General features: G+C 44.4%; 1 protein-coding gene across 4 annotated transcripts in view; it reads right to left on the reverse strand.

The window, feature by feature from the left end:
- hhat (hedgehog acyltransferase) overlaps nt 1-14,782 on the reverse strand; it is a 363,838-nt gene that overhangs the window by 291,641 nt on the left and 57,415 nt on the right. For 3 of the 4 annotated variants that reach the window (XM_038812221.1, XM_038812215.1, XM_038812201.1), the window contains exons 6-8: nt 10,220-10,435; nt 8,295-8,466; nt 5,136-5,286 (exon numbers count right to left, since the gene is read on the reverse strand). In XM_038812221.1, the coding sequence (XP_038668149.1) occupies nt 5,136-5,286; nt 8,295-8,466; nt 10,220-10,435 (539 nt within the window). The remainder of the gene's footprint in view (nt 1-5,135; nt 5,287-8,294; nt 8,467-10,219; nt 10,436-14,782) is intronic. The other variant, XM_038812207.1, reaches the window with a different exon arrangement.

A 14,782-nucleotide genomic window follows, 5' to 3' on the forward strand; every position in this document is an offset into this window, starting at 1 on the left:
CAAGGTTACTCCGAAGATGGAGTAACGCACCTCCCAAGGCGATTTTTTTACCAATTTAGCGTCCTGTTGTGGAACAGATCAAGTTGGGGTTATCCATTTTGCGGAGTTGTCTTGGAACAGACCAATTGGGCTGCTGCCTATGCTTTAAAAATGCCTTTCTTCTGACATTTATAATAGACACACACATATTATTATATATATATTTCTCCATTCAATAAAGTTTCTTTTTACTTCTTTCTCTTTTTATATCAATTAAAATGGTCATATTAGTATAATTATTATTCAATAAAATTATGGTTTTAACACATTACTTGGCATTGTCACTCATTCCTGTTCTATCCAGAATACAGCTCCAAACCCAAATGAGACTCCGTAAGAGACTCTCACGCACGCCCCTTACAATGGCGTGAAGCTTCTTGAGCATTGTCAAAGCTACACTTATCCAGGCAAGTGGAGAGTATTCCACCACACTCCTGACTAGGGTCTTGTAGATGGTAGTCAGGAGGAGAGTTACACGTCACAAAATTTCCAAACTCTGGTCTGTTCTTGTATATGGTTGGTCCAGTTCAATTTCTAATCAATGTTAATAGTGGGGGATTCAACAAAGGTAATGCCACTGAATGTCAAGGAAGATGATTGGCGTCTCTCTTGTTGGAGATGTCAGTGCCTGGCACTTGTGTGATGCGCATGTAAATTGCCACTTATCAGCCCATGCTTGAATGTTCTCCAGGTCTTGCTGTATATGGGCACAAACTGTTTCAGGATCTGTGGAGTCACGAATGGTGCTGCACATCCCCATTTGTGTCCCTATGCTGGAGAGAAGGACATTAATGAATAGGCTAACAATGGTTATGCCAAGGACACACTGGCAGTGATGTCCACAATCATTTTCCTTTGCGCTAGGTATGACTTCAACCAACGGAAAGTTTCCTCATGGTTCCCATTGACTCGAGTTTTGCTAGGGCTCCTTGATGCCATGCTCGGTCAAATTCTGCCTTGATGTCAAGGGCAGTCACTCTCATCTCACTTCTGGAGTGCAGTTCTTTTGTCCATGCTTGAGCCGAGGCTGTAATGAGGTCAGGAGCTGAATCGCCCTGGCGGAATCCAAAGTAAATGTCAGTGAGCAGGAGCGCTGCTTGACAGCACAGTCATTGACACCTTCCATCATTTTGTTGGTGATTGAGAGTAAACAGTATTTGATTGGGTTAGGTTTGTCCTGCTCTCTGTAGACAACGCATATCTGTACTATTTTCCACATTACCAAATAGATACCAGTTTTGTAGCTGTACTGGAACAGCTTGGCTGGGCATGGCTAGTTCTGGAGTACAAGTCTTCAGGACCATTGCTGGAATGTTGTGAGGGTCCATTCCCTTTACAGTATCCTGTGCCTTCAGCTGTTCCAAATTGGATAAAGAATGACATCTTTGATGCTGGAGACCACAGGAGGAAGCTAAAAATGGACCATCCACTCAGCACTTCTGGCTCAGGCAGCTGAAAATCTTCAACCATGTATCTTGTACTGATGATCTGGTCTCCCCTATCATTGAAGATGGGAATATTTGTGGAGCATCCTACTCCAATTAGTTTTTTTATTGTCAACTACCATTTATGACCAATGTGGTAGGACTGCAGAGCTTAGATCACGTCCATCTTGCACACTGCTTGCGCTGTTTGGTATGCAATCCTGTATTGTAGCTTCAACTGGTTGACATCTCATTTTTAGGCATGTCTGGTGCTGGTTGTAGCATGCCCCCTTGCATTCTTCATTGAACCTGGATTGATCCCCTGATTTGATGGCAATGGTAAAGTGGGGGGATATGTCAGACCATGAGGTTACAGATTGTAGTTAAATATAATTCTTCTGCTGCTGATGGCCCACAGCACCTCAAGGATGCCTAGTTTTGGCTATCTAGCTCTATTCAAAATCTATCACAGTTATCATGGTGATAGTACTGCACAATGCAATATGCAGATAGACTTTTGTCTCCACAAGGACTGTGCGGTAGTCACCCGTACTAACCCTGCCATGAACAGACGCATCTACAAGTAGGTTGGTGAAGATTGACGAGTTAGGTTGGTGATGTCTCAGACATTTCTCTGAACCTAATGACCATGATAGAAATAGTCGTGGTTGCCATCAGACTCCTATTGACAAATAGAACTCCACATTTGCTTCAAGTCATAACATCGGTTTTAAAATATTTTTCATGAGAAATTTCTGATGGTCAATATAATGAGTATTAACCAAACAAATATGCTGCCATTTTAATATGTCTTTTGTTTTGAATTCCAAGATGTGAATTGTCACAATGCCATTTTTTTCATGGTCTACAAACGAAATTTGGCAACAGTGAAATGAACCTCATTTAGGATTTATTAGCAGCAATAGCACCTTCAGGATTGGAGGAGGGAAAAGCAGAGAGAAATTAATAATTTATAGAACTATATTTGATTTCCTCAATATTGCTTTGTTTATTTAACCACACTGATGAAGTAAATGCTTAACTCAGTGTTCCACATCAATATCACATTGGGTAAAAATTAACACGCAATTCAATATCTATTTCTTCCAAGAACTTTATATGCAAAATGGTTCCGCCATTTCCAAGATGTGGTTGGACAATTTTGATGGTTTCTGCCCTCTCTCATTGACAAGCCCATTTTAACAAATTGAATCATTTTAGTTCCATAAGCTGCAGAATACACATTAGAAAGAATATGATGATCTCTGTAAGCAACTGATGTGCAGTGATGCATTTGATATTTATAAACATGCAGCACAAAAAATTCTGTTTCATCAATATGGAACAAAATACTAATATCATTTAATTAAACCAGTTGTATACAGATTTCTATTTTACTTTAGTTCCATTTTGCTCAGGCAGTTGGAGCCTGTGGTAACGACCCACATGGATCAAGAAGCTGCCAAGTTTGATCACTGGTCTGGACAAGGTTAGTTAATTTAAGTGGAGACAGCAACAGCAGCACCATCATAGGTATGAACACCCACCCCATAAGCCTGTAAACTTGGTCATTTAGCTCAGTGGGCTAGACAGCTGGTTTGTGATGCAGAACAACCAGCAGCACGGGTTCAATTCCTATACCAGCTGAGAATTCTGAATTCTCCCTCTGTGTACCTGAACATGTGGCTGGAATGTGGCGACTAGGGGCTTTTCACAGTAACTTCATTGCAGTGTTAATGTAAGCCTACTTGTGACAATAAAGATTATTATTATTAAAAATGAAGATGTTGAAGTTTAGATAGTGTTCCCAAGCTTTTCCTAACTCCTGCTACTGCCAGGTGCAAAGATGAGAGTTGGAGCAGGATAAATCGGTAGCACAGTAGTTAGCAGAGTTGCTTCCCAACTCCAGGGTCCCAGGTTCGATTCCTGGCTTGGGTCACTGTCTGTTGTGGAGTCTGCACGTTCTCCACTTGTCTGCATGAGTTTCCTTCGGGTGCTCCGGTTTCCTCCCACAGTCCAAAGATGTGCGGGTTAGGTGGATTGGCCATGATAAATTGCCCTTAGTGTCCAAAAAGGTTAGGTGGGAAAACTGGGTATGGGGATAGGGTGGAGGTGTGGGCTTAAGTAGGGTGCTCTTTCCAAGGGCCAGTGCAGATTCGATGGGCTGAATGGCCACCTTCTGCACTGTATGTTCTATGATTCTATGAAATAAATTAGTAGACAAGTTTCTGACTTTTCTGGTAATGGTATTCCATTTCAGGAGGATCAATGCAGGATAGTTCCCTTTTAATCTCAAACGTTACTGTGCAATTTTCAAAAAGGGGAGTGTTTGATTTCTTTTGGCTATACTTGCACTTGGATGTTGTGCATTAATAATAACCCAAACTTGAATGAATGAATTAAATTGCCTTTATTCGAAAAATTTTCAACACTTTCACATTAGAAAAACAATCCCAGACAACCCCAAACAAACAAAAAACACCCACACAACCCCCCCTCAGTCGACAGTAACCAACTCCCGAAAGTGCATGATGAAGAAACCCCAACAATTGTAGACCTCTCCTTTGCCCCTCTCAGTGCAAACTGCTCCTTTTCCTGGGTCAAAAGCTCCAGCCGGTACCCTGCCACCGCGCCGAGGCACAGGTTGGAGAAGCTGACCTCCACCCGAACAAGATTCACCTATGAGCGATCAGTGAGGCGAAGGCCAAGACATCTGCCCAGCACCCAGCTGCAGCTTGGGCCGGCCCGACACCCCGTATATGGCTTTTAGGGGATCGGGCTCCACATCCACATGCAAGACCCCCAACATGGTGCTGAACACCATTCTCCAAAACCTCTCCAGCTTCGGGCAGGACCAAAACATATACACATGGTTTGTGGGGCCCCTCCCACATCTCTCACAGACATCCTCCATTCCTTCGAACAGCCAGCTCATCCTTGACTTAGTGAGGTGCGCCCTGTACAGTACCTTCAGCTTCAGTTTTATCAGCCCCAACATCGCACTAAAAATCAAGGCATTCACCATTCGCAGCACCTCACACCACAGTCCCTCTTGCAGCACCACTCCAAACTCTTCCTCCCACTTCGCCTTAATCCCCTCCATGGACAGCCTCCTCAAGAATCTTCCCGTAAATCGCTGAGACAATACTCCCTAGCAAATCACCCCCCTGGGAACAAATCCTTCATTTTCTTGCTCCCACTCTTGTCCCATTCCCGAAACCTCCCATCCATTCTCCCCGGCTTGAACTCATGATTTTCCCTAATCGGCATGCCCCCAACCCGGCCCCCAGCTTAAAGTGCCGTCTAAACTGCCTCCAAATCCTCAATGTAGCCACCACCACCAGACTCACCCAGTGTTTTCCAGGAACCATCGGGAGCGGCGCCTTTGCCAGCATCCGCAATCCCGACCTTCTGCAAGCGCCTGCCTCCATCCTCACCCACAGAGCCCCCTCCACCTTGCTCCAGCCCAACACCTTCTCTCTGCATTCCCCGCCCAAATTAAATTGTATTTGAAACCTTGTAAAGTAACCTTGTAAAATTATTCCTGAGCTGAAATACGCAAATAAAATAATTTAAAAATCACAATGAATGGAATGAAACCGAAGCCAGTACAACTGCAAGATCTCATTCTGTTCTTAATGTTTACTTTCGAAAATTAACGCTGCAACTTACCTCCATGTTCCTGTAAAACTGTATAAACTGCTGGTACATCTTGGCAATTTTGGTGGTTCAATACCATCCAGACACATGATAATTGATGGAATGCCATAAAGCAACAAGTATTTCATATAGAAAAACAGTGCATGAGCAAAGCCAAGGCCACCTAGGAGATAAGGATATACACGTTAGATGATTATCTGCATTGGAACTGTTAATATCTCATGGTATAACGGGTTAACCCAAGAGTGTAGCAATAGTGCCGCCTTGTGGCAAGAATAGGATATTCGCAGCTTTTGCATGAGACAATTCAATCTTTTAACAATGGACTAAGAAAGCAACCACTGAGACATGGGGCGCGATTCTCCGGAAAGGTTTCTAACTGTTGTAGCGAGCAGGGATTGCGCGGCCCAGCGAGATCGGCAACGCTATTCAGCATTAATTGGTCCACTTAATGAGGCCTCACAGGCTTCTCCCCATAAATGAAGGTTCGCCAGCTGATTCGCCGGGGTCGCGGTTGTCAAACCCCCGCTAACAAGGTGAAACAGCATTTAAGCTCCACTTGCTCAGCCAACCCCAGCAAGCTTGTAACAATGGCGCCCAGGAGACCAGCCCCTAGGTTTGGGGGCGCTGACCTGGGGAGGCTGCTAGACACTGCGGAGGCTAAAAGGGATGTCCTCTTCCACCGAGGGTCCAGGAGGCTCAGTCATAGGGCAGCCAGTTCCGCCTGGGATGAGGTGGTGTTGGAAGTGAACTTGGGGAGTGTGACCAGGAGTACTGACCTCCAGTGCGGGAAGAAAGGTCAATGACATACAGTGGGCAGCACGAGTGAGTAGACACCAATGCCTTCCCCTCCCAACCCCCAACCCTCCCTTCACATCCCCCCTCCCACCACTGTGAACCATGTGTGTGGCTAACGATGCCCACTCTGTGTCTCCTCAGGAAAAGCTCTCCCACTGCGAGTGGCATTGGTGTGCCAGACATCAGGATCTTCCCCACCTTCAAGAACTGTGCCCTCGAGGTGACCGAGGGCAGATCGTTCACTCATGCAGAGGCTGGCGGTCGCTGCAGAGGTGAGGAACCATCAGGCTCCAACCAGGGGACCTGTCAGATGTGAGTTGTTATTGCCTTACTGACTGAACTATCCCTTTCACCGACCTCCTGTCCATTCTCCGCAGATCCCCCAGGTGATGGCGCCAGCCCATCCCGGTACGCATGTTGGCCTGCAAGCACTGGGGCATCAGGAAGCAAGCGGGTGAGAGCGACCCTTTGTAAGCATGTCTGAAGAGCTGAAGCTGTGTCTGCGTGTTAGTGCTGGAGTTCAGATACAGAAATCCAGTGGTACGGAGTCACAGGAAATGAGTTTAAAACCCTGGGAAGTGACTATTTTTTGAGGTTGTCAGAATCAGAGCGGTTCGAATGTGAAAAGACTGTATTCCAACGAGGGAGACAAAGTTGACGTGATTGCGTAACTCACAGTAGATTAAAATGTCGGAGTGGGTTTCTGAGGAATCTGTGGGACCCGTCTTGGTTGCATCTGCCATTTATTATGCAGTGTGGCGTTTGTTAATTCACATGTACCTCATGTTACTTCTGTATGTTAGAGCATACGACTGATAGTGGCTATAGTAAAGTTTATTATGTTTGTTCTAAAACTGGAATATTGTAGCTTTATTCTCTTCGTAAGTACCTTGGATCTCCAACTTAGAAACAAAAAAATTACTGCTCCCTGGCCGGTTTGTGACAGTAATTCAGGGGTCTGGATCATAAGATGCAATGGCGATGAGAGCACACACGGTGCGGGGGTGGGAGGGACACTTTTGGTTGGATAAAGGATAGGTTATGAAAAAGGAAGCGGGGTGGGGCTCAACTATTTAAAATTTATATCAGCTACTTGAACAAAGGGATAAAATGTATGATAGCACAATTTGCCAAGATACCAACCTAGGTAGAAAAGTTAAGTTGTCAACAGGAGGTAGACAGTATGCAAAGGAATATGCGGGTTGAGTGGGAAAAGATCTAGCAAATGGGATATAATGTGGGAAAATGAGAACTTGTCAACTTTGGCAGGAAATGAGAGAGATTGCAGAACTTGGTGGAACAGATGATCTGGGTGTCTTACTGCATGAATCACAAAAAGTTAACATGCAGATGCAGCGAGTGATGTGATAAGAAGGTAGCCTAGTGGTTAGCACTGTGGCTTCACAGCACCAGGGTCCCAGATTCGATTCCCCGCTGGGTCACTGTCTGTGTGGAGTCTGCACGTTCTCCCCGTGTCTGCCTGGGTTTCCTCCAGGTGCTCCGGTTTCCTCCCACAGTCCAAAGACGTGCAGGCTAGGTGGATTGGCCTTGCTAAATTGCCCTTAGTGACCAAAAAGGTCAGGAAGGATTACTGGGTTACGGGGATAGAGTGGAAGTGAGGGCTTAAGTGGGTTGGTGCAGACTCGATGGGCCAAATGGCCTCCTTCTGCACTGTATGTTCTAAGGCAAATGGAATGCTGATGTTTATGCAAGGGGAACGGAATATAAAAGCAGGGACGTTTTACTGCAGCTGTACAAGGCCTTGGTGAGATCACGGGTGCAGTTCAGCGCACTGAAGTTAAAGTCTGCATTTGGGCTTGTTTCCCGTCGACCGGGTTGGCGAGATTGAGGCCCATATTCAACAGTACTTTGTGCCAAAAATGAGCCCCACGAGATTCTCTACGTTACTGGCTCCAACGCTGCCTGATTTACCCAATTCGTGCCTCAGCTGATCGTCACTAACAAGGGGGAGCTGCTTTTAAGCGCTCCTTCACCACTCACTCCCAATCAACACACAAACATGGCAGCACACAGACCTGCTCTTCGCTTGGGGGATACCAATCTCACCAGACTTCACGACGTTGTGGATGAGAGGCAAGGCACCTTGTTCCCCAGAGGGGGTTGGAAAACCTGTTGATTTAAGTCATTAAGTCTGTTGCCTCCCCACACCAGTATGTCAGGCTACAAATGTAGCAGGGTGACTTACGGAACACTTGAACTAGTTCCGAATAAAGCGGAAGCATTTGCTTCCCCAACATCAAATGCCTGCAAGGGGCTCATGTAAAAGCAGATTTGTTGTCCAAGCTTATAATCATAAAAAACACAAGGGTACTCGTATTTTCCATTGAAAAGAGATAATGATCTTGCACTAACCTAAAGTCCAGTAGGAGGCAGATTCCAATATTGTTTCTTGCTCCTGAATTGCATGAATGTACATCAGTTGAAGCATGGACTCGGTCAACCACCACCAGAATAAAATGCGCATTCCACTGAGTAACAAGCACAAGAGATCTGTTTTGGGGACAAATGTCTCTGCTTTTCGCATCTGTTTTATTTTGGAAATAAAAAGAAAACAGACCAAATGAATTAATCCATTTAGAAGTAGAGAAGTATATATATTCATCTCATTCGGTTTTTCTTTTTAAAAACAGCAGTTATCAACAAACCCCCTCCGCCTCCCATGCCAATATACTTTAGAGGATTGCTCATCAATCATTTCAGACACTTGGGAATTTCTCACTTTTTTTTATTCTGACAAAATTCATTATATAACCATGACAACTAAGAAATTCTATTCCAGCTTCAAACAATATTTAATAAATCCTCAATTATTTTACCCTAATGCAAAGTCAACATGTAGCATGCCTTTTAGACTTACTAATCAATACTGTGCCATTCATATGATGCCTTCCTTCTGTTATTGAAAAGTCTATTTTCACATTTAAAGGTGTTAGCTAACTTGTGGATTTACTCTGCAGGTTTCTTCACACCATTGTGCGCAAGCCACTTGCTGTCCCTTATTCATCTGCCAAATCAAAGCCCAGGACCACTCACTCCCTCCGCAATTGGTTTTGGTTTATTTGCAAATAAATTGAGTAAAATAATGGATTTGCATTCTCTAAAACATCCATTGAATAAGTGAAGGTGTTTTTACAACATCAAATCCCATTGAGTATTCATTACTTATCACTTAATTTTCAATTCCCTCGCTTTACCATCTTTCAAAAGACATATTCAAATTATCTCCCGCAGTTTTGATTGAACACATGGGAACTCTATTTCTGATGGTGTTTTTGACAACCTGTGTTTATAGTGGGGTAAATATTCTAGGCGGCATTTGGCTGGACCTTCTTCCATTCACTGGAAACGGGGCAGGGTCACTGCAAGAAACCCTCTGCATTTTTCCAGATGACACTTCATTTGATACGAAGGGCCTGTTTTCACCGGATTTTTGTTCCCAAATGACGTACCACCCAGTGGTGCACAAGGCAGACTTTCATCCGTCTCCATAGCCAGTTTTTCCAGGAACAGGTCTCTGGCCTGTCACCAGAGGCATATAGCTTGAGGGGCCCACCACTTGTGGGCGAGAGAGATATCCAGTTTTGCTGCAGTACTTAAAAGATAGCAGCTGGTTAAAGGACCAGGAGGGTTCGGAGTTAAAACTGACCAAAAGGGAAGCAACTTCTGAAATGGTAGAAGCAGCATCAAAATCTACAGCTGTCCCACAACCCAAAAATGTGCAGAGTAGGTGGATTGGCCACGCTAAATTGCCCCTTAATTGGAAAAAAATAATTGGCTAATCTAAATTTATAAAAAAAAATCTACAGCTGTGGCGGAGTTCCCATGTTGCCATATTTCTCTTTGTTCCTCGAATGTAGAACTATCTTTGCTCAAAGCATTTAGTTTCAGTACCTGCTGTTGTTATTGTGGGTAATGCACACAGCAAAGTCCCAGCAGGAGCAAATGAGCTGAATGACTACTTAACTCTAACAGCAAAATAAGACACAGAAATCAGATTCATGTTAAGTGGTGGGAAGAAGATTAACCATACAATAAAGCATCAAACTTTCCAACTAGATCATTTTAAAGCTCTCCCTGAATTGTATAAATTGCCCAAGTGACAAGATAATTGCAGAATCCTGGCCACGTTATTCAGGCAATATATATGTGGCCTTTATATAATTTAAGTTAAAACATTGCTGGACATTTCTCTGTTACAACAGAATGTTATACATTGTGTTATGAATCAGTTTTCGGTTTTGGAGCAAAAGGTTCTGTTTCCAAATATGCTCATTCACCTGGTTATTGAAGTCATCGTAGCATATGATCGGTCCATTGTGAAATACAGGGTAGTAGAATACATAAGCTAGCAGCCAACAGAAGGATACGTAGCGCTTTTGAGGACTATCACGGTGCCGGCAGTACTCTAGGCTGAAACTTGTGTAACGCAGATTGCAAAGAGCCAAACAAAATAAAAGTAAGAAGTACTCATTCTCTGTCTCATACCATCGCTTCTGAAACAAATAAATAGAGAAGAAAATGTAAATACACAATTCTACTCACTGTCTGGAAAACAACAGTGGACTGAGGGAAGACTGCCTGCATATACAAGGGAGTAATTCAATTAAACATTCCGATATCGTGTTTAACGAATGTCAATAGAACGACTAAAGGATTGGCAGCAAAGCAGAGATGTTACTGGACTAATAATAATCTATATTTAGTGTCACAAGTAGGCTTACATTAACACTGCAATGAAGTTACTGTGAAAATCTCCTAGTCGCCACACCCCAGCACCTGTTCAGGTACACTGAGGGAGAATTCAGAATGTCCAATTCACCAAACAGCATGTCTTTCGGGACTTGTGGGAGGAAACCGGAGCACCCGGAGGAAACCCACGCAGACACAGGGAGAACGAGCAGACTCCACACAGACAGTGACCCAAGCGAGAATTGAACCCCCTATCCCTGGAGCTGTGAAGCAACAGTGCTAACCACTATGCTACCATGCCGCCCAATGCTCTGGGCACACAAGTTCATAACCCCATCATGGCAACTGCGGGATTTAAATTCAATTAATACATCTGGAATAAAATGTTACTTTCATTAACAGCAAGCAGATTGCTGTAAAAAGCAATTTGGCTCACTAATAATCCTTCAGGGGAGAACATCTGCCATCCTTACCCAGTCTGGCCTACTCATTTGATTGTTAACTTCCCTGTGAAAAGGCACAGCAACCATTAGGTTGTATTACACTTGAAAAAAAAAGATTTGGTTCTTCAAATTTTGCCGTCCCATCTGCAATGATGTCCGCTGGTGTCGGAAAATCCTAGATGTGTGCGTGTGTATCTGTGTACACCTACGTCACATGGAGTGTGGCAGTTCATCATGACCTCCCTCAAGGCAATTTTTAAAAAATATATTTTTATTCAAATGTTTTCCATTTTATATATAACACCAAACACAACACCCCCAATCGCAAACCGCCCCAAAAGGAAAAAAAGAACAATCTCCCCTCACTCCTACCTGTCCCCTTTGTTAAGTAATGGGTTAAGAAACATTCCAATTAGTTGTCTCATTTATGTTAAGCATCCAATAATTGACACTGATATGTAAAGGGACTTCAGGTGGCCCTTGTGTCAGGTGATGTGATGTTAAAAGTTTTGTGCAAAGTCTGTTGAAGGAATTAAAAGGTGTTTTGTGGAAAAGCAGCAGAACCTTTAATTCTTTATACTACAGCAGGCACCGTCTAACACCCTTCCCCACCCAGCAACTAATGGTGACCAGCTCTTTGAAGTACAAGATAAATGGCTGCCATCTTCGTAGAACCCCTCAATCTCCCCCCTCACGGTGTACTTGACTTTCTAGAGGTATAGAAACTCCATCGGATTCCCCAGCCACACTGAGGCACTGGGCAGAGAAGCTATCAGAAGGCAACTAAGGAAGGGCACTAAATACTGCCAGTGCTACTCACTTTCCAAAATGGGACAAAAAGTGATTTACACCTTAAATCAAAATGGAAAGTTTATTTAATTCTGATCATGACCAAGACCTGATTTTTATCTCCAGACCCACTGGCTACCCTGCACATCAGGTTTTTTTCAGTAGAAACCCACAGAGCTTATGTGGGCTTCCATCACTGCTGTCCTCCCCCTCTTAACAAAACACTGATAGAAACAGATTCCAGCTGGGAATAAAAAAACTATCTCCAGGATTAATGTGTCAAACGATACAGGCAGTTTTACTTCATTTGAAGAAAATCGTGATGGTTACTTGTTCAATGCATTTATATAATGCCATTAATGAGATAGTCAGTCGGAAAGCTGAATGTCAGAAACTGATAAAGAACAGGTAATTCAGCAGAAAGAAAAGCACACCAAAATAGCCAGTTATAAATGTAACGGTTTATTGCAAAAGAAAATCTACATATAAAACAGCATGACCAAGAAGACATGGTCATAATAACGTTGGATCTCAAAATGTAAATGTGGCACTAAAATTGTCATTAATGTACTGTCACCATAGATTAAATATGAAATACATTTAAAATATAGTGAAGATTTTGGAGGGCCGAAGGGCCTGTTCCTGTGCCGCATTGTTCTTTGGGGTTTTGGCCAAGGGTGGTATCATGACCGGTACAGGCTTGGAGGGCCGAAGGGCCAGTTCCTTTTCCATATTGATCTTCATTTCCTTTCTCTTGTTAATTAAAAAAGTTCTAAGTGCTAATTTAATAACATTAATTTGAAAGTAGATAGCAAATCAAATCTGGAGATACCAGACAACCCATTTGAATGCAAGCTGTACACACTAAACTGCTAATCACGTCACTGGTTTTAACCCGGATTTAGTGGAAGTTCAGAAAACACATACATTACTAAATCCTGCACAGTAGTGAAATTCTGCTACTCAAGTCAAAATTACCCAGCATAAATTAAACATTTTCTAAAAAGTTAATCAATTCTATCATAGTTAAAGTCATTGTCTCTTCCCATTCATTGCAGCATTGTTACCATTTGTCCTTTTATCAGTTTTGCAATGTTTAATAACTAGAGATTCATTTCCTTTTCACCAGAGGCCCAGCAGTCCATTCATTGCACCAGGCTCACTCTTGAAAGAAATCTGCCTCCACCTAGTGGCCTAAACAGGAATTAGCAAACCTGTCCAATGGCTCCAATTAACCTCACTCACCTATTGAAGATAGAATTTGAATTTGCAACCCAGAAAGTGAAGAGAGCTGAGACGTGAATTAGCATCTTAAACTCACGGACACAACTGTACTCATTTCCAAGTTCAGCAGCTTGAACTCTCGTTGAAGTATGCTCCTTGCCCATTTTAGATGCCAGAGAAGGACGCTCAAGGTGCATCATCACGTTCATCGCAGAAGGTTTCTCTGTTGCATTTTCTGTGTTTTGTACTATGCATTACTTACTTTCCAAATGTTCCTATTTTTTTCTCTTTGCTGCCAATATCATCTTTTGTCACCAAGTAAAGTTCTAAACAAAGGTTGTTCCATTGGAGGAACCTATGAGCAGAGAAGGACCTTGGGATGGAAGGCTAAATAGGTGGGAGAGGGTTTGTCCAACCTTTAATTGCAAGACTAGAATGCCATCTAGCTTTGGGTGTGAACACAATGTTTATAATGGTCTCATAGAATTTACAGAGCAGAAGGAGGCCATTCAGCCCATCGAGTCTGCACCGGCCCTCGGAAAGAGCACCCTACCCAAGCCCACACCTCCACTCTATCCCAGTAACCCAGTAACCCCACCCAACCTTTTTGGACACTAAGGGCAATTTATCATGACCAATCCACCCAACCTGCACATCTTTGGACGGTGGGAGAAAACCGGAGCACCCGGAGGAAACCCACGCACACACAGGGAGAACATCCAGATTCCACAGTGACCCAAGCCAGGAATCGAACCTGGGACACTGGAAGCTGACAGCTTCCCTCCTGTTAGTTTTTTAAAAAACATTTGAAGGCCAGCTCCCACTTCCTTTGCTTTCGATCAATGTCAAGATTTGTGCAAGAGCATATGTTCCTTATTTCTATCGTACAGCTGTCAGAACAGCAGAATTAAACTTAAACAAATCAGCGCACTGAAGGTTATTTTTTAAACTAGAAGTTGCATAACTCCGATCAATAAATAGATCATTGTACCACAAGAGATGCAATGCAACATCCTACATATACAAACGAATAAACTTCATCATCGATAATAAAATGAGCAAGAAACTCACATAGGTCATTAGTTGCCCAGGTTAGCTAATTTTCAAATTTGGCACATCAGGGGCGAAATTCTCCGACCCCCAGCAGGGTCGGAGAATTGCCTGGGGCCACCGAAAATCCCGCCCCCGCCGTGGCAGAGATTCTCTGCCACCCGGGAATTGGCGGGGGCGGGAATCACGCCCTGCGCGCTGATCGGCGAGGCCCCTGCGGCAATTCACCGGCCCGCGATGGCCCGAAGTCCCGCCGCTGGGAGGCCTCTCCCGCCGCCGAGGTTTGAACCGCCTCTGGTGGCGGCGGGATCAGCGGTGCGAGCGGGCCCCCGGGGTCCTGGGGGGGTGCGGGCCGATCGGACCTCGGGGGGTGCCCCCATGGTGGCCAGGCCCGCGATCAGGGCCCACCGATCTGCGGGCGGGCCAGTGCCGTGGGGGCACTCTTTCTCCTCCACCGCCGCCACGGCCTCCGCCATGGCGAAAGCGGAAGAGAATCCCCCAACGTGCATGCGCCGGTAGTGACGTCAGCAGCAGCTGACGCTGATGTCACCACCGGCGCATGCGCGAACCGGCGAAGGCCTTTCGGCCAGCCCCGGTGCCGCTGGTGCCGGATTTGGCGGCAGTCGTCGTGGTGCCAACCGCTCC

Source organism: Scyliorhinus canicula, chromosome 1, assembly GCF_902713615.1.
Source record: "Scyliorhinus canicula chromosome 1, sScyCan1.1, whole genome shotgun sequence".
Taxonomy (NCBI): Eukaryota; Metazoa; Chordata; class Chondrichthyes; order Carcharhiniformes; family Scyliorhinidae; genus Scyliorhinus; species Scyliorhinus canicula.